We start from the raw sequence: 20,946 nt of genomic DNA on the forward strand, positions 1-20,946 counted from the left end.
CACTTTCAACATGCATCATAAAATGCAACTATCTTCATTTTCTGGTGTTCTATAGATTCCCTGTCAACCTCTTACTCTTGACTCAGTCCATTCCCAAAGCACAGTAGATCAAGTAAGGGGTCAGTCACCTGCATCACTGATCTCATCGCCTCTGCTGGACATTTATAACCAGAGACTTGGGCCTTTCACCCGTCACACATGTCTTCCTTTGCCCTCAGAAGTTGTTGAGCTTTGTAATGATTTCATGTACACAAGAGGTGGGAACAAACGTATGCTTTGTCATGAGTTGCCATGCGACTTAACTAGACAAATACGTCTGCCTGCATCCAGTGAAGAGCCTTCTAGATTTATATCATGCGACACGAAAGGTCTTCAACCAATATGAAACAATCATACATCTTAAATGCACAGGGGCATGTAAGGCTCTAAGGTAACACTGCTTGTTTCTGTGATATTGTATTTTAAACTTGCCCAGACCTGTTTTTCTCTTGATTTTTACATAATGGATGTTTGTCTCCACAAGGCCTCAGGGCAGGTTATTTTATTGTGTTTATGAATCCCCTGGACAGTCAGAGATGTTTTGAAACAAATGCCGTAACTTTTACTTAACAGTTTACAGCTACCGATTCCTTGCAGAAAATACGTAGGACTTTATGTGTCTATGCCACTGGATGCAAGTCATACCTGCTTCGAATGCATGGAAATATCCCTTGTTGATGTGCAAAATGCCCATTGACTGAAGCATTACATTATTTTGCAGATAATGTCCATGGGCTACTGCTATGTCCTCAGAGTAACACAAAATAGGAAGTTCTGAACACATCAGGGAAGCCATGACACATTCTACTTCATTCATATTTAGTAACCCTCATATTTCAGTGGTAGAGGATGGCTTGTTTCCGGGCTACTTCTCTTTTGTTCTATGAACTTAAATCACCAGTGAGCAAACCTTATTTATCTGTCTTTCACTTATCATTTCTGTCGTGGAAGATACGGAGGTGGAGAAGTGCCAAAATGCAGCTCAAGCCTCATGGCCGCCCAGAACACGCAGCTGCTGTATGTGCCAATAAGGATAAGTGATTGGCTGCTGATATGGGCAAGTTCTTATCTACGTCCGTTGCCTCTTCTTCTGGGCTGCCTCTTTTGGCATCTTCTGTATCCTCTCTGCCTTATCTGAAAGTCCAACACCACATTTGCATTTGAGAGGCGCTGAGACAGCCACCTTCATTCAAGATCGTATGCTTTACTGTATAGGCCTATGAAACAGCTTTGATGTCCAAGAAAAAAGGCCTAAGCGCATACACATAAAAGTATATATACTTCACAATCTCATAACCCCAGATGGCAGGGTTAAATTGTATTTTTGAAGACAGGAAATGTAGCAGGCTTACATTAATCGTGTTAACAAATTGAACTTGATCTTGAAAAGGTATGAGACTACAGCTGCAAGTTGAGCTGCATATTTTGTATGAAATGGTCATTATTACAGCTATACTGTCTTTGAGGTCCCACCAAGGCCAGCGCTGTGTCCATTTTGTTCAAGGAGCGTCCCTTGCTTAAAACCTAACTTGGTTCTTTTTGGTATGGCTAAGTCCTTCCATGTGGCTCGAAGGGTGGGCAGGCGCAGATGAACAAAAACACAGATGGGCAAAAAAATGAAATAGGCCTATAGCCTCTGAGGTTTAAAAGTGTAATTATTATATTAAGTTAAACATTATAAACATGTCCTCTGTCTAGAGGAAAGTCTTCCTAGTGTTGCATTTAATTACCTTCAACTGATAGTGATACCTTCAGTGTTGCATTCAATTATCGTCACCTTCTGATAGAAGCAGCCGTTGTTTAATATAGTCATTATAATTCAAATGAAAGACATTGCGGCATAATATTGTCATCAAAAAGCTGGATGAAATCAGTCTGTTGCTTCAGTCAGAAGGTCTGAACAGACAGAGTTAGCTTTTGACATTGTAAGACAACCTCTCCATATGTGTAGTAGTAGGTTACGCCAAAATGCAATAGGTATCTTGCAAAGGTGTTTTCTTGAGTGAGAATATACTACAGTGTTTGTTTGGATTAATTGTTTAATCATTTGACAACAATTGAGGGAACAGAATAGATTGCATCACATGCAAATTAAATCAAACATTGCACTTCATAAGGATGAGGTAAGGGCTAGGTTTGGCACGCTGTTGAAAGTTTAGTCTGAAATGAAAATTGACATATGTTGAAGGTCATGCCAAGCCAATTAGGGGACCATCAACAACACTACGCAAAACACACATTCCTGGTTTGTATTTGCTAATAGACTTATCTGGGCTTTGTCAACATGGTGCTAACATCATGGAACAACAAAATGTTCTGGAGAAATCACTGACATACCCTATAACTACAAAGTTCTAGTCTTGTTTTAAATATCAATACCTCAAGGAGAATTATACATTTATATTGAGACTTTGAGATTGAGATTATTCCAGATAGCCTATCTCCTTGAAATAGGTGGTTGTGGCATGAACATAGTGTATAGCTGTACAATCCCAATATTATATTATAAAATACCAAGCAACATTACTTTCTCAGACCTTGCAGCAATCTTTTAAAAAGTTATAAATCTCTTCTACTCCTACTTCATCTTGTAGAAGCCCACACAGCAATGTACGCCGCAAAGCATTGGAACGGCTTCAAATGTGAAATGGTAGGATTTTTCTCAAAGCAGCTGTTCCTGCTAACCATCTCAGCTTGCCAACTTGCCAAGATAAATGTGTATTTGTTTTGCTTTTAATACACTGAGAAATTGTTCGTCGTAACATACTGTACCAGGGACATTGACGTTTCCTTCCCTCGCATAGTTTTGGGCATTTCGAGCAAGCCAACGTGAACATGTCTGATCCAGGGATCCATTCCGAACATCTTGTTTGATCATACACATTCATATATCTATTTACTTTCTTTACTGTAGGATGTCGACACAAGGCTTCAAGTATAGTGATAGCAAATTGAAAAAAGTGTGTCTAAGAATATTTGAATTCCTTCCTTAATACCGAGAAGAATAGACCTTCAAGCATGGGGAGACATGGCTAAATTATGAGGTTGTGAAAGGGCCGTTCATTATTTCTGAGAAAACCGTTAATGAAACCAGTCACACATATGTCCTTTTTATTCATGTGCTCTGCATAATAAATGGGGCTTGGATTTGGGGGAAATGGCAAACTATATTTATCTTGTGCTAAGAGAAAAGGATGAAAAAAAAACATAGAAGATCTTAAGATCATGATTCTTTGAGCTGCCATGGGCTCTCTCTCTCTCTCTCTTTCTCTCTCTCTCTCTCTCTCTCCCCCCCCATTTCAAACTGAGCTCCAAATCAGAGCTTTCTCACATCGCTTCCTGTCCTGTGTTGAAGTGTAGCGATGCAGAAAGGAGAATCATGAGGAGATTACTGAATCATATTTTTGCTGCATGGAAAGCACTGCTGTGTCAACCCAGATAATGTTCTTTTTCATACGAACCAAATTGGCTGATACATATGGCAAATCGAACCAATTATAAAACAATTTCTAATCCATCTACTGTTTTATTTGCGTTTTGCGGAAAGTAAAGGGAGCAATATAATTCTTTGAATACATTTCAAACTAATTAATGAAACTGGCAGGACTGAATGACTAATTAAGCCTAACATTTCTAAAACAACAGCAACATGTGAATTGTGATGAGGGGAGTTTCCACAACAGGGCAAAAGGAGCACTAAAACCCTAAGGGCCACCGGCCTCACTGCAAATGCCAAGATTTGCAATTGTTCATGAAAACTGCAACTCTCACTGCAATCAGACTAGTCAAGGAATAGGTAAATATAATTCTCTAATCTGTAATTATCACTGTAGGCCTACATATCTGATCACATGGCTCATTGATGAAATGAAATGATTAAATCACATTGGGAACACTGATAATGAGCTAGAGTCCCGAAACGTTTGTTAACCACTTTGGCTTTTCTCAATTTTCTGCTTTTTACCTGTAATAGGTCTATGTTTTCTCTGAACTGCATTCAGCTTCTGTGTGCAACTCCTTATTCTCCCTCCTGAATCACTCTTTTGGAATAACACAGCGAGCAAAACTACCTAAGAAAGAAAGGCAAGGACGCCAGTTCTACCTTCATCTCATTGATGAAATGACCATGAAATACAATGTCCATTAATTCCCATAAAGTTAGAGGAGCATGCTGTAGGCCTACTATTCAGGGCTGGTCTGGTGGAGATAAAGAGCCCGGCCACTTTTGGCTTAAAGGGGCCCCTCATAATTAGCGGCACAGAACTGACTCACTGGTGGGCCCCACACCCTCGTGGGCCCCTATTTTCAGAAATGTAAAAAAAAAAAACCATATATATATATTTTTACATTTCTTTCTTACATGATACTTTTTACATTACATTTACAGTTTACATTTCTGAAAATAGCAGGCATTTCCCACTGGGAAATTTGGATTTGGAAATTTGGGCCAGATGGCCAGTCCAGCCCTGGTACAATTCCTTGATGTTTTACACTATAGGCCAGTGGTTCCCAAACTTTTTCAGAGGAGGCCCCGTTTTGGGCCTTAAAATATTTTTGTTGCCAAGCACCAGTTTGGAAACCCCTGACATAGGAAATGAAGAATGAAGTAAAAGGAAGAATTTTTAATATCTGTCTCCCTGTCTTTGTCTGTCTGCTCTCTCTCTCTCTCTCTCTCTCTCTCTCTCTCTCTCTCTCTCTCTCTCTCTCTCTCTCTCTCTCTCTCTCTCTCTCTCTCTCTCTCTCACACACACACACACACACACACACACACACACACACACACACACACACACACACACACACACACACACACACACACACACACACACACACACACACACACCAGGGCTTGACATCAACTTTTTCACCCACCGGCCACTGTGGCTAATGGTTTTCCCGAGTCACTAGCCATTCAGGTATTCCACTAGCCACAGTTTTTATATTGTATTTTTTTCCTTTATCATGATAGTGTACGTCTAACCTCAGAAGATGAGGTGCTAAAGCAAGATCAGTGTATAGCTTTCTGCATGGAAGTGTATCAAGCAAATAGAGTCATTTACCTTTTTCTTGAACTTAAATACAATGAATTGATACACAAGGGGTAAACAACAGAATATAGGCTACTATGATACATATTTCAGACCAAGAAATAAGCTGCCAGCCAAATTGGCTAGTGACAAGTATTACTAGCCTCAGCTAAGTTTTACCTGCATTTGGCCGGTTGGCAGGTACCAGTGTCAAACCCTGACACACACGCACACGCACACGCACAAGTTCAAAATGGGTGTCTTTCTTTCATACAAGTCAAGTTGTCTTGTTAAAACCTGATATGATATACAGTAGCCTATCTAATGCAGTATGACACATATTGTAAAATACAATAAGAGGTGACTCTTCACTATCAAATACCTGCAACGGTTCTGTAAAAGGGGGACAATAACTGTTATTTCCATTTGAATATATATATACGTATATCAACAAGCTGCATGGTTATGGCTTGGACTCCACCAATGTTTGTGTTGCTGAAAGTAAATATGCACTCAGAACCGTCACTAGGCATAGATATACAAGGCCGTTGCCTAGGGTGCAAAATATCTTGGGGGCGCCAGTAACCCCCAAAAGTCCCACAGAATTAGAACATCAAGTGGAAAAAAAAACAAAAAACAAAAAAAAAGCATTACATTGACAATGAATATATACAGTATAAAGGCCAGCTGTGCATGATCAGATATATAATGCTATGTTTACAGATGTCAATTTCTAAATGCACAAAAAAGGATGGGGGTGCTTGCCTAGGGCACCAAATTGACTAGAACAGGCCCTGTATGCACAGATGCCCTTTATACAAACACAGGGTTTATCACTGCTGCATGCACTTCACCTATGCTTTTCAAATTACCACCAGGGAGAATAATTTAGATGTTTTCTCTGCCCACAGAAGCCAACAAGGTGGATTAATTAAATCTAATTAGAAATCTTTGTTTGATCACTGTATGCGGAAAATGTCAAGGAAAGATTTCCCTAGATAGTGATAGATGGGAAGAAGCAGCCCAGATGAGAATGATTGTGATTTTGATCCGTTCTTCAGGGTGGCTTCGTGCTTTCAGTGCCTGTGAAATAAACAGGTTTGCCCAGCAACTCTTTTAACATATTACAAACACATTAAAGGTGCTATATGTTAGATTTTTGTGAAAACTGGTATCAGAATACATGTCGAAAAATTACTGTAATACCAATAATGTAACCCTCCACATCTGTATGAGGCCGATATTATTAAATTAATAGGCTACAATATGTTTCAATTGAACATATTCCTCAATTTCTAGTGACGTAGCAGGGATATTTTAGGTGTATGAGTAACTTACATATAGCACCTTAATAATGGAAAAGACCATTTTGTGAATTACTACATACTGAGCAGTGAGGGAAAGACAGATGCCAGTTTGACTTATGTTCTCTGTTTAATATTTGAAATAATGGCAAAGTTGTTTGTCTTTACGCAAAGGAATATATATTTATAATATTTATATGTATTTATACATTTTAATCTATCATGTTATAAGGCTTTACAGTTTATTGTCAATGACAAGTATTAAATTGTGGTAAAGGAAGTGAAGGTATGGGTGTACCTTTCCCTTTTATTCACAGTATTTGTCTGTAAGCAGGTAACATAACATTTAGAAATCAGATCAGAAAAAGAAAATAATGAAATAAAAAAAAAACACTTCAATTGTGCTCATATTTTATGTACTTCAGCAAGAGCTGTTTGCAGTCCACAGGTTTCTGAACATTTCTAAATTTAATGAGTTACAGTAGTGCTACAATATGCAATATAAAAACATGTAAGTTACTGGCTAGTTTATCTATAAATCTGACAGCTTTTGGAATCTATTGAAATGCAAAACTCTTAAAAAAAACCAACACTGAAAGATTAAAGAAAAAAACAAAACAAATACACACGTATAGATAATCCAGAAGTTTAAGGCGGTTGAAATAAGAAATTGGACACAGTTACTTCCAGTAACACATTTCAAATGATATACAAAACCAACTGTTAACAGTTCAGCTCTAGGAGATCTCGTGTTGATGTGTGTACCTTGCTCCGGTATATCCCAAGGTCCTGATCATTAGCTCCAAATCCTCTTCCACGTCGGAAAGCTCTACATTTACAAAAGCTTGATTTTTTTTTTAACCAGCCAAAACTATAGAAAAATCCAAGAACAAGACCATCAGGTGTACAAACGTCTTTGTTTCTCTGCTTGTTTGTGTATACTGTTGAGAGAGATCTGACAAAATATATATATAGAGAGATAGATTTATTGAAAGGAAGCATGAATATCAAAAACCCATCATACGCATGAAAAACTGGAGGGGGGGCATATGGCTGTGAATAACAAAATGTGCAGCCAGGAAAAAAGAGCTGCTTCGTATACTGTCATGTATGTAATACATTCATCCTCTGGGCTGTAGGCTCGGAAAATGGTGGAAACATCTGCAGAGAGTGATGAGCTGCCACCCAAGCACTTTGGTAGAACATCAGAGAGGTCCTCCCTATGTATGGTGTCTAATAGAATTGGTGAACATACAAACAAACAAAAAATCCAAACAACCCAAAAAAATAATCCCAAATGTCTGGATCTACTAGAGCAAACTACCACACTGCAAATGCACAAACTACAGGAGCACAGCAGGAGGTATTCCGGAAAGCAGGTTTAGCAAAACAAATAGGCCTGCCAAAATGTGTATAGGGGGTTCTGATGCTTCTTCACAGAATGAGGTCAGGACAAATCTTTATCAGTAATCACCAGGCTTCGTGCTGAGGCTAAAAGGATAAAGAATTTTCATCCCACAGTCAAAGACGTCAGACCATAACATCACCCAAAGTCTGACTTGTGGCCTAGCCCTCACCCATAACGTAACTCTACTGAAATGAAATGGCTTAGTAAAATGGTGAGTATAAAATGCACCATGGGACAGACACTGTCTCAGCATCTATGATTTTTCCTCTTGGAAATATAGGCCTACATTCATGGTCTGGACAAAATAGAGGTGCACACTAAACCAAAAATTGAGTGAAACAGAGTGTCTCATTGTTCCCTTTTGAACGCCCAACTTTGAGGATATTCAAATCTTCATCTACTGTAAAAGAACAAAAGATCCCCCCTGGTACAATATGATGTGTTAATAATTAAGAGGTTCAGGCCTTGGCTTTCTGGAATACCACCTGGTATTCATGCAGAGCAAACAGGTTTTTGTTCCCTTGGTTTTTTTTCTCACTTTTAAATCTCTAATTTGGATTGGTATGATCACATTTCAGGTGTCTACTTCTACTTTGGTGCTGTAGCTTACCAGTCAGATGAAGTTAAGGTGGATATACCCCCTCACTAGAGCAATACAGTATGTATAGTTCACAGTATCACTTCTGTGTTTGAAGTATTGTGCGGTTTGTCAGATGGCATTAAAGTTGGCAAAGCAAAGGACAGGATAGTTGATGATGAGAATTATACCATATCATTAACCATTGCAACGCAAATCTTTCAAAGTTCTAGACATTCATAAGAACAGACAAAAAACACAGGGACTGTCTCTGAAATCCATGGTCTAAACCTGATTCAAATACATTATATAATCTTTTCACTTTCAAACAGCAAACATTGCAAATATATAAACGGGATCTGTACATATTTCCTCTCAATTCTCAATGAAGTGTAGAGATAAATCTGTCTTTTCAATCGGTGTTCAGTTATTCTCCAAGAAAATATATGATTCAGGAGACGAAGGTTCGAAGTAAATTGATTTTTTCAAAGAACACAACAGCAAATCCACTGTCACAGGACTTGGCCATGCGATATCCAAATACTAATCCATTGCAACATATACATTTTTTGATTTTCAATATGTTTACTTTGTGTTGCAAAAAGTTATTTCCTTTTGAATTTGGTACATAAACTCACAAAACCAAGTTTGATAAGGTTGTTTTTCCACTCCATTCAGTCGACGTGGGGCTATAATGGTATTAATGTATGAAGTTTTCTTTTTAATCTCATGATTCGTGGTCCATTAAAAAGAAAATACTCGCAGAAAAAAAAACACTTGGGGTGAGATTAAGATTTTTGTTGAGCAGACACGCCTTTCCAGTAGTCTAAAATGTCATGCAAGTCTTCATCCTTGGCAAACTGCACTTTCTTCCTTAGTGCATGGCCCGCTGCCATGTACTCCTCGTCTTTGTGACGCTTGCGGTTGAGCTTGAAGCGCTCCCAGAAGCTGTGCGAGGGTTTGCAGTAGTACTCCGGACTGGAGGAGTAGCTGAGGTTGTGGTACTGCGGCGAGAGCTGCGAGTACGCCAAGTCTCTGGGCCTGGGCCGCGTCAGGGGCTCCAAAATGGACGGCTTGCGGCAGTCGGGCCCCTCCAACTCCTCGATCTGGTGGGACTCGGGGTACGAGTGCCGATGGTCGCTGTACTGCCGAATCTTCTCCGCCTCCGCTCGAAGGATTGCGGCGGCCGGAGTAACAGTCATGATGGTTTCGCCCGTGGGCGACGTTTTTTCAATGTACTTGGACTCGGACTTGTAGGGCCCTTCGTGACGGTATGGCCTGGGACTCCGCATGGGCCCTCCAGTTGCAGTGCTCGGTCGCTTGGGTGAAACGTCTGATGCATGGTGCCTCTGCAGTGAGTGGTGGTACGAGTGGCTGTCTTTGTACACTGGTGACAAGAAGCCAGACTTGCTCTGCGGCTGCTCGGAGATAAGGACAAGCTGTGGCTCTGCCGTGGAGACAGCACCTGACTTCACCCCCTGGAATGACGTTGATTCGGACTTTAGGGCGTCTATGCAGTTGTTAATGATTTGGTTGACCTTGTCCACTTCTTTTGCAATGGTTGAGATCTCAGCAACTGAACCCTGGCTATTTCCAGGCATGGCCATTTCACAATCTCTGCGATCTGGCAGATCGGCCGTCCGCACTTCCATATAACTCCCCTTGGCCATTTTCGGTGTGTCACTGAGGTCTTGCAGTTTATACTGATCCATCTCACTACCAGATGGTAAGTACGGCATGCGGGACATACTCTCCCCAGCCATCATCGGCTTCTGAGACATCCGTGATATGGTCCCTCCTTCCAGTTCTGGGCCATACTTTAACTCGATTATATTTTTCTTGAGGCTGCCAGCTCTTTTATGCTCCTCATCCTTCTGCCGCTTCTTGCGCAAGCAGTAGTAGACTATCCCTAACACTATCACCATGCTAAACAGACAGCCAAGGATGGTCATGATGTAGTGAGTGGCCGTAGCGTTACTAATCGACCTCCCTTTCGGTGTGGTGGACCCTGTCTTTATTTGTATACACGTGTGGTTCTGACTTAGGTTGTTGCGCAACGATATTACGCAGTAGTGATACACGGTTTGAGGCTTTAACTCGGTCACCTCAATGTCATCCTTCTCTTCTTTCAGAGATCGGATGATGGTGTAGAAGCTGTTGTTGTATTGGACAAGGATGTACATTTTCTTAAACCGCTGCGGAATCTGGATGGTCATGATGGCACTCGTGGGCTTCACCTCTTTAAGTCTCATTATCGGTTTTGTTTCGGGGTCTGTGAACGTCAGACTCGTTGTGGTTTCATCTGGCCCCATTCCTGAGGAGAAATCCTCTGTAGGGGAAACAGTGGTGAGCTCGACAGGCCCAGGCAGGAGTTTAAACCCCCCTTCTTGAGAGTCTTCCGAGCACCCGTTGGACAGAATATACAGTGCATTGCGTGTACCAGGATTGTTCGGACTCTGGGTCAGGAGACTGTAGCCAGAGTAGGCTGGCGGGTAGTCACAAACCATGCGTTCGTTTGTCCTGTTTGGGAATGTTGAAAGCCACTTGACAAAGCCCAGGAGCTCGCAACTGCAATTGAAAGGGTTTGTGTAGAGCTCGCATGTGGTTAGCTTAGTCAGAGTGGAAAAGGTGTTTCCATCTAGCACTTGGATTCGATTCATGGAGAGGTCTATGTTTTCTATGTTTATACACTCCCAGAAGGCATTGGCTGACACAGTCTCAATCAGGTTGGCCTGGAGGTAGAGATACTGGAGCTTGCCCAGCCCCCTGAGGATGCCCTCGGTCAGATTCCGCAGTTTGTTGAAGCCCATTTGCAGCACTTGTAAGTTGTACTGGGCAGAGAAAGCCCCGTCCTCTATGTAGGAGATTTCGTTCTTTGTCAGGTTCAGATACGTCAGATTGGCAAAGCGACTGAGGGCAGAGTACTGGATGCTTTTGATCTTGTTCTCGTTCAGGCGAAGGTCCACAATGGTGCTGTTTATATGCTGCGGGATGGCCTCATAGGGGGGCTGGTTCTGACTGCAGATGGCCAGCCACACAAAGCCCTTCTCCCCCTCGATGAGCCAGCAGTCTCCGCTGACACCCCTGGTGTTGATAAGATAAACTATGGCCACAGACCAGAAGAAGGCACTCATCACCGTTCCTCCTCTGCAAGCCATTGTTGCTTCACGTGGTTCAAGTCGCGAGGATCAACCGTAGCTAGCAGATGGGTGTAACAACAGTACGTTCAGTCACGCTGAGGCCTCACAGTAGTCTGTCTCAAAGAGTCACTTTATTCTCCCTCAGTCACAACAGCTTGGGAGATAAACATGTTGGTTCTTTTGTCCAGGTAAGGGAACTCTACGGGAGCAGGATGTCTAGTTGTCGGTCTACTAAAAAAAACAGGCTAGCCCTTTTTTTTCTCTCAGGAAATGAAGCAGGACGCTGCCTGTGCAATCCAACACAGACTTTTCATCTGGACAGTTTGAGGGGTACAGGTTGGGTTGCAGGGGGTCTTTTTTCTGTTGTTGTAGGGGATGAGTGTCAATGTCAGTGTTTAGCCTCTTCAGATGGGATTGTGCTTATTTCCCCCGGGGTTAACATTGCTGAGCTCCGGCAGCCTCGTCTCTTCGTCCTTCCCGCCACTTGAGTGTCATTTATGGGCCCAGAGGTGTAGCCTGGAAAGAGATAAAAGCAAGACGTTAGTGATCCGGTGGAGGACTGCACCTAACAGAGTTATAAAGGCATTGAACACATCTATTTCCAGACTGCATTACAGAAGGAGATACCACATGTGTCAAGAGAGATGTTCAATTATATTACAGGCGAGGGTCCAACAGTACCATGATAAAATTTTGTTGTAGTGTATTGTCCTCTAAAAACATGTTTATGGGTGCATGGTGGTGTTAATATGATATTCACTTTGTTGGCAGAGTTGGTGTGGCGCTATGTATATTATGCAAGTGCAACAAATGGATTTGTTCAGTCATGACCATCCAATTACTTTTGAACAAAAGTTAATAGTTGTCCCATTCAGTCCCTGTGGCATTCTGCTATTATGGGGGACCATTTGCCAATTACCCCCTGACAGGTTGAAGAAAACAAAGTATGCCTGCTTTCACATCATTAAGTCAGAGACTTTCAATAAGGCCTGTGGTGAGATGCTGGACCAGATCAATTGCTCTGCAACTGGGGGGAAGTCTCCCGAGAAAGTGGCCCTGACTTCCAAAGCCTGCTTATGAATTTCCGATGCCATCAATGTGCAAGTGGGCTGTGTTAAACAAAACAGAATCAAAGAGCTGTTTGTTTGTCCAAAGTAATCCCGGGGCTTAATGCCACCACTTTCTTAATTCAGTCCGTGACAGAGAGCTTGAGCAAATGTCAACAAATGGTTCATTTTTGTCACATGAGAACGGCTTAGACAGAGAGGATGGACACATAGATGATTCACAGAAAGAAATAGTATTGCATAGACAAAGTGACTGCCAGTATATTTTTAGTTTGAAGACACAGCTGTATAAAGTGCTGATTATGGAGGAAATCTTTTTTTCTTCATTGGTTTGTTTATTTGTTTGTTTCAGAGTTCTGAAAGGATACACATCTGCATGAATAAAACGATTAATTAAACGTCTCAGTTCACTGCACAAAACAATCGTTCCAGCTACTTTTTCAACTTTTACTGTCCTTTTTATAGTACTGTTATGCAAACCTACTGCAGGGCAATGGCGGATCAATGCGGAACATGCATTTAAAATGTGAATATGCTTTGAAAAAGTTAATTACTTTCCTTTATTGCAAATCCTGTATTAATATAAATTGAACATAAATCAACATGCATGTGTGCATGGACTCCCTCCCTCCTCACTGAGATGTTCATTAAAACTTTAGCTAACCATTCTCCCACTTGACTGCATGTCTGTGCTGCGTACAAAATGAAAAATTGCTTGGGAAATTGTTCTAGTCTAAAGGGGAACTTGCTTAGAACCAGGGTACCCCGAAGTAAATATTTACACACACACACACACACACACACACACACACACACACACACACACACACACACACACACACACACACACACACACACACACACACACACACACACACACACACACACACACACAGAACTTGCTTATAACCAGGGTACCCCGAAGTAAATATTTACACACACACACACACACACACACACACACACACACACACACACACACACACACACACACACACACACACACACACACACACACACACACACACACACACAGACGTTACCAAGTATGAACTGGGCAAAATATAATTGTGTGTTTTCTGTGGAGGCCTTTTATTTACTGGAAACCCTGACGAGGCTAATGTAATGTATTTTCAGGCTGTGTTGATGCAGTGTGCCCTTTATATGATTATTTTTCCAGACTGTATTGATGTCCTGTGAGATGGTTAGCCTACTCTTTTGTATGTGACCATACCACACTTTAAGCCATCGCCCTGACACATGACTTATCCTGCCGCAGCCTTCCCTGAACTCAACTCGCCGGAGTTGAAGACGCACGACCCTGTCTGCGCTTCTGATTTACATCCCGGCCCAGCCATCTGCAGGCTGAATTATGCAGAAAGCACACGTCCGCTACTGGCGGGCGAGAAGGAGAAAAAGCATTTCATAACTTTGTGTGTGCCTGCCCCTCTCTCTTCCTCTTACAGTTCTTAAATCTCTCACAGGTAGGCAGTGGATCAAGGTTTTTTTTTTTTCCAGTGTTGTGGGGATCGATTGGGGCCAGGAAAGGCAGTCTAAATCTGTGGATGAGAGAGTAAATCCAAACGTCAGCTCATTCAGAGCTTGTGAAGGGCCTGACAAAACTGCTCACCACACCGCACATCAGTGGCACGGATGCTGCACTGTGCGTTGTAAGCATAACTAGTACTTTTATGTTTCGTAAAAAAAAGAAAAAATAACACAACATGCAACAAAGGCTTGCGTTGTCATGCCGCTTTTAAATTTGCAGGGTTTCTGTGGCCAAGGAGCAAGGGAATAAAACATAGAAACAAAGGGTCATTACACATTCTTCGAGGACTATGTGTGATGTATTATGAATGCAGTACAATGAAATATTAATGGTGGCATAGCATATAAATCTGAGCACTGTGCTTCACAGAAAGAATACAAAAATGTAAATGCAGGCACAATGCACAATCAGAGATTTGCACAGGGCATGTAGAAAACTCATTTTCTGTATAAATGTCATTTTCTATATAAACACCAGTAGGCCAGCATTATTTTTCTAAATTACTTTTTTTTCATATAGCAGTGTACTTGAGATTGACAGCTGTGTCTTCCATCTGCATAGACTAATGTGATTGGATGCAAGTCTTTCAACCCTGGGCTATTCTTCACGAAAAAGGAGTACCACCCCCTATTTCTTTCTATCATGCACTTTGAAGCCACTTAAGCGGAGCTCGAAAATCAGATTGGTCTCCTCAAGTTATTCATTTTCTCTCGGTCACAATTCAATCTTCCGGAGGAATACGCCACGGGAGAGATACCCGCCAAGATAGTTAGAATGTTGGATGAGGGAAAATGTGTATCTTCGTAGCTTTTCTCAGAGCAGTCTTTATTGCTGTGAATAGGCAATATCACAACAAAAAACTCCTCACACACACACATGTGCATGACCTGCACAAAACAATTAATGTCAAAAACCACTGTCTTGAAATTTGCCACGAGAATAAGGGTTTTGAAGTAATGAGGACCATACAATCATGACTGTTGCAGAAAAGATTTTGTCGTCAATGCTTCGTGGTTGGATAATAAAGGCAGGCTGCAGCTCCTGTGACTAGATTGTACTGCCTTGATGTATTTACCCATTCCCTCTACCCTGTTCCGACAGCCCAGCACGCTGACCCCTCAGCAATTGGCTGCGTCCCCACAGGGGGTGGGGGTGGTGGTGGTGGTGGTGGTGGAGGTGGAGGTGGGAGTTCCTTCCTGATTTAAGGTTGATTGCCTTTACACCTCTCTGGGAGCTGGGAAATGAATATCAGGCCTGACACACCATCATTTCTGAATTACCATACTGTACCGGGATCTTAAATGGATGCGAAGGTCCACCGCGGTGGGCTAAATAGAATGAATGAGATGGGTTGCTGCGTCTGTGTCTGTGTCTGTGCTGCGGCCCTCAGCCCTCGCTGTCTCCTGCAGCCCTATACTGTAGACCGCAAAAGAGTGATGAACCCCAGACTGCTGCTCAACCAGCAAGATAGGCCAACAGTATTAAACATTGATATGCACGAGCGCCGCGCCGATTTCAGTTGCATAATTTACCGCGGCTTGGTTTGTGCGCCTGTCACTCGGGGAATATGCCGGCAGATTGATGGACAAACTAATTACGTCGGACAGCGTTTGGGCTTGGTTTTAATCGGAGATGTTTTGCAACTCCAGTGTCCTTTTGCAAACTGTGTCTAGATGAGATGCGTGTCGTGGGATCCCTTCTGGCAGGCGTACAACACTAAGATCTGATGGTTGTACTCTTCTGGAGCATGGGGCTCGAGAACAAATCTACACCCGGAGGACACGAGGCAGCCCTCTGCTGGGTGGCCGTGCGTTGCCTTGACAGCTTTAAGACGGGCAGTGCAGAATTATGTATCTAATTTGGAAGCCCCATTGACGCACCGTGGTTAAGGGGTCATGAATTCTGACAGCCCGTTTTTTTTTTTCTTTCTTCCATTTGGCAAGCTTGTCTGATGAGTAAGTAATATAGAGCATGTGTTTTTTTCTCTCCCTGGTCTGTTTGTTTTTTTTTCTTTCGCAGCCCCTCGCTGGTGCCATCGTTTGGCTCAGCTCCGAACAGGGGGGGAAACGGCTTGTGGAGGTGAGCATGCAGCATGAGTTTATGGAGGGCGTAATGAGATAAAAGTCAGTCCATAATGGGATTAGCCCCGGGCTAAGGCTCTGATGGCAGATACCAGTAGATACCCACTGACAAGACACACTGACAGCTTCAGCTAGACAACAAGAGACTCTTGCCAGGAAATTCTTTGCGGTTTGTGTTTTGCCCGCGTTGATTTATGTAATCGTCGATGGCTCCAAGCAGCAACGATGATTTATTTAGACGTGTCAATTTAAAGACAGAGGAGACCGTATTGCATTCTTCAGACTACAGTGGAACTACATAACGGGTGTGTTTCTTTGGAATTCACCAAGAAGTGATAACATTAGCCATTATTCCAATACCTTGAACTGGTTTTCATGCTATTGCACTTTCATGCTGCCAGAGTTCACAAACCACAAAATGGAAGCAAGCTAGCTGTATGCTTGATACGAGAGACATTAGCTTGTGTGTAGTTTCTCAATCTTACAGTGTGTAGAATTTTATTACGTGCAATCACTACAGAAATAAAATTATATTTGACTGCAGTGGACACGAGGCCTTGAAAAAAAGAAAGAAGAAGAAAGAAAGAAAGAAGAAAGAATCTGAGAAAAAAGCCTCAGACCTGCTCTCAGCATTCACTACCAAAAACATGTAGGCATTCATGGTAAGTATCACAACACTGCCATTCTTAGTTCTGTTCTCTCTCACTGTGCCCACCCACGGCTATTGCCATCCATATTCAATGACCTTCCTTCAGGGCGTACCATTTGTGTCTGCCGCAGGGAAGCAGGGTTACAGAGCTGAACTTGCTGTCGCCATCACCCCCGAGCAAGGAGACACACCATATGCTGTGAGCCGTTTCACATAAAGCCATCAAGCAGTTGGCACTAAAGCTCCATAGAAGTCACTGGCCGTGGGCAGGCCTTACGCAACACCACAAACCCTGTTGGGCTATGTTGGTGTTCTGTTTTGAAGTCTGCACACCAACACAGTTTGCATAGTGCACACACAATAGCACGGATAATAAGCTTTACTTGTAAACCATGTTTCATACAAGTGGTGTGCAGTAGCTCAACAGTGCTTCAGAAGTTTTGCAATGTGACCGAAGACAAAATATACATGCCAATCTTTGTGATGTGGACACTATAAATGTTTTAGTGTGATTGGCTTTGTTTGCTTGTTTTTGATTTGACCATTGCACGGTAGCTGAGACTTGACAGCGCATGGGTGTCGATCTCACACAGGTCATTTAACAGAGAGAATAAGTGAAGAGTTCAGATGCAAAACCCCCTAACTCCATTTCTGAAGACCTGCACATTTTTAGAGAACCCTGTTGTTGGTTTGGTGTACATTCATGTACTTGATAATACATATAAATAGTTATATTACATAAATGAAATTTAAAAATGTGCAATTTTGATAGCTTTGTATTAAATAAAAATGAATTAAGATTATTTTCTGAAAAGGGCACTTAGGGGGTTTTGCATCTGAACTCTTCAAGTATTCTCCTATTTATACGTATAATATTATTATCCTTCAAGCATCTGCCGACAAAGAATGATAGAAGAACTAAGAAGATTTATTAGCCTGGCAAATGTTTTACAGTGTCCATTTACTTGTGCACGCTAGTGGTGTGGATCGGCACTGCCCTCACGATCCGATTCGATCACGATTCAGGAGGTTTCGATTCGATTCGATTCTGCGATCCGATCCGATTCAATTCTACAATACATTGCAATGCATTACATACTGCCTACCATCTGTTCCAACAGCTACCCTCAGGTAGAAGGTACAGGTCCCTTCAGAGCCGCACCGAAAGACTGGCCAAGAGCGTTTACCACCAGGCCATTAGACTTTTGAATTCGCAGGACTGCTGAGGAACATTACTGTCTTAAATGTTATCCATCTATCCTTTGGACATTCTGTGTGTGTGTGTGTGTGTGTGTGTGTGTGTGTGTGTGTGTGTGTGTGTGTGTGTGTGTGTGTGTGTGTGTGTGTGTGTGTGTGTGTATGTGTGTGTGTGTGTGTGTGCGTGCGTGCGCGCGTGCGTGCATGTTTGAGAGAGGGGGGGGTGTCGTACTATGCACTTAATCTCTGCTGCACTGTAAGTGGGATGGAGGGGTACAGGCCTGCGGGGGTCAAGCACTGGTGTCACTTTTTACCTCGTTTTGCACTTTACTTGGAAACCTGCTACTACTAAGTATTGTACCCCAAACACAATTTCGTTGCCTTTTTGACAATGACAATAAATTCTTGAATCTTGAATCTTGAAAGCAAAGCAAATGTTTAATCAGTCATGATGAGGCAATACAAGTAGTCAGATACTGTGCAACAATTTATTGGCTGTTTTCTGTATCAGTCTGTATCAGTCTTGCAATGTTTTGAATTGCTTTAATTTAATTTAACATTCATTTGCTCCCGAAATATTCATGGAAGTATCATGAAAAGATTAAAAAAAAACACTATTTGAGGCACTCCTTACTTAAGTTAAAAAGCCTTTATTAAATACTGGCTACATGCCTACGCGTTTCGACCCATTGTCTTCATCAGGGCATGCCAAACGATATCCATGGAAGTATTTGAAACTTAAATAAATTGCCGGATCGATTCTGGAACTTGCCGGATCGATTCTGGATCGTCCATGCCCCGCATTGGATTGGATTGCCGAATCGAGCATTGTTGACACCACTAGTGCACGCACACCACCAAAATACACTACCTTCTCTATCTCCACTTTGCTCTTCGGCCCTGAACCTGTTCAGTGCCTCATCTCAGGAAAATAACCATTCGTGTGATGACATAGAGCGTCAATGTTCGTGCGAAACTAAAAGAAAATCCTAATGAACAAAAACGACACCCTAATTAGTGTTTCTTAAATTTAATTTGTCTAGCACCTTTAGAACAGGATTTGGCCACAAAGCAGCTTTGTGGATTACCTTACATGTATTCACAGCGGGTTATAGTGTAGTGTACTGGCTTCTTAGTTGCGTGTACTGAGCTGGAAACATAAAAACTGGCATGCCAAAGCACAACTGAAATAATAGCCTTTGGCAAAGGCAGTAAAATAAAGTAAACTATTCATTATTGTGCAAATAAATATATTTTTGACACTACACACATTGTGATTGATGAAATACTACCTATAGAGTACAAAAACAATAAACAACCCATTTTTTAAGTGTGTGTCTGTGAGTATGTATGTGTGTGTGAGAGAGAGAGAGAGAGAGAGAGAGAGAGAGAGAGAGAGAGAGAGAGAGAGAGAGAGAGAGAGAGAGAGAGAGAGACGGAGACGAAGCTGTGTGTGTGTGTGTGTTACGTTGAAAAAATAATAATAAATAATAAGATCATGGCCTCTACAAACCCTGTGCTGCATCATGGCACAATGCTCAAGCCTCCAGACAACCTCACAATGATAATGTCAAGATTTATTTCCCCAAAACATCAGGATTTATCACAATGATCCATATGACGCAACGGTATTCTTTTTCCTCCAACACTACGGAGCCATTCTCCAGAGAGCGTATTGACAAATGGGTATTTTTTAACAACGCAGAGGGTTTACTTCTAGGTCAGGGTCTCTAAAGACAAACTGATTTTTTTTCTTCAGTGGCTGGGCCTCCAGCTGAGCATGAACACGTGAAAGAAGGAGAAAATTACTGCGCAGCTTTAACTCTTTCTCCCGATAAATTCGGGGAACCAAAATCCAAATATCCATGAAATGAATATAAGCATCCCACAGTAGTGGAATTCACTGAGGCAGAAGATCATTTTAAGTTGGTGAGAGAGAGAAAAGAGAGAGAGAGAGAGAGAGAGAGAGAGAGAGAGAGAGAGAGAGAGAGAGAGAGAGAGAATCACCCCACACCATTCTCTTTTCTCTTGAAGTCTGTGACCTTTAAAGTAAACAGGCGAGGAGGGGGGCAAACGTGTAATTGACCTGCCCAGAGAGCTCTCACAGTAAGCCATAGAGACAGGCCCCCTTCAGGTGCTAACCGGCTAACGTTAGCATCGAATCCCCATGGGGGCTGAACGCTCTCATTAAAATTGCATGGGAGATGATGTTAGGTGTCTACTTTGACTCGCGATGTCAGACCTCACACGCGTTAACTCCACCTTACAGGGGATCATCATCTGAATTTTCTGACTGATGATGACAGGGAAGAGTGTATGCCTCTGTTTCAGTTTGGGTGGAGTTTTCATCTTTCACATTTATGAATGTATTCGACGAGCTATTGCACAAACAGGCACAGACATACACACTCACATACTGTTACTGTCGACGAAGATATTGCTTAAAGCGCCAAAGCGAAACGTTTTTCTGTATCTCTCTGGCAGTAGGCCTAGGCTGTTTGCAACCCAACGTTTTCCCCATTGCAACCGACTGATAAACTCCCTCCGCTGAGAACGGCCTCCTGACTGCACTGAGCCTATTTGCCCGTGCGTTTTACTTACCTCTCATTTTCACTTTCATATGCTATCCCTATTGCTATCCCTATTTTTTATTTGCTGTATATCGTCCACTTTTTCCCTATTGTATTTCCCAATGTAATTTTCCTATGCTGTTTTTCACTCTCATTTTCTGTCATTGGCTGGCTCTATCTTCCTCCCGCCATCTTTTTCCCTCCCTCTTGCTCCCGTTTGCCTTCTCGCTATCCTTTTTTCTCACTTGCTCTCTTCTGTGCTTCCAGAATCTCATTCCGGCTCGTTCCATTTGTCTTTCGTTCTTTCTCTCTCTCCCTCTTTCACCCCTAATTTCTCC

General features: G+C 42.1%; 1 protein-coding gene across 1 annotated transcript; it reads right to left on the minus strand.

Annotated features, from left to right (window-relative positions):
- Positions 1 to 9,143: 9,143 nt before the first annotated feature.
- Positions 9,144 to 11,543, minus strand: elfn1a (extracellular leucine-rich repeat and fibronectin type III domain containing 1a; the record flags this gene model as incomplete). Its single annotated transcript, XM_063217418.1, has 1 exon — positions 9,144 to 11,543. A coding segment is annotated over one exon (2,400 nt), but the record flags the coding sequence as incomplete, so codon positions are not given.
- Between the last annotated feature and the right edge of the window lie 9,403 nt (positions 11,544 to 20,946).

Source organism: Engraulis encrasicolus, chromosome 2 (genome assembly GCF_034702125.1).
Source record: "Engraulis encrasicolus isolate BLACKSEA-1 chromosome 2, IST_EnEncr_1.0, whole genome shotgun sequence".
Classification (NCBI taxonomy): Eukaryota; Metazoa; Chordata; class Actinopteri; order Clupeiformes; family Engraulidae; genus Engraulis; species Engraulis encrasicolus.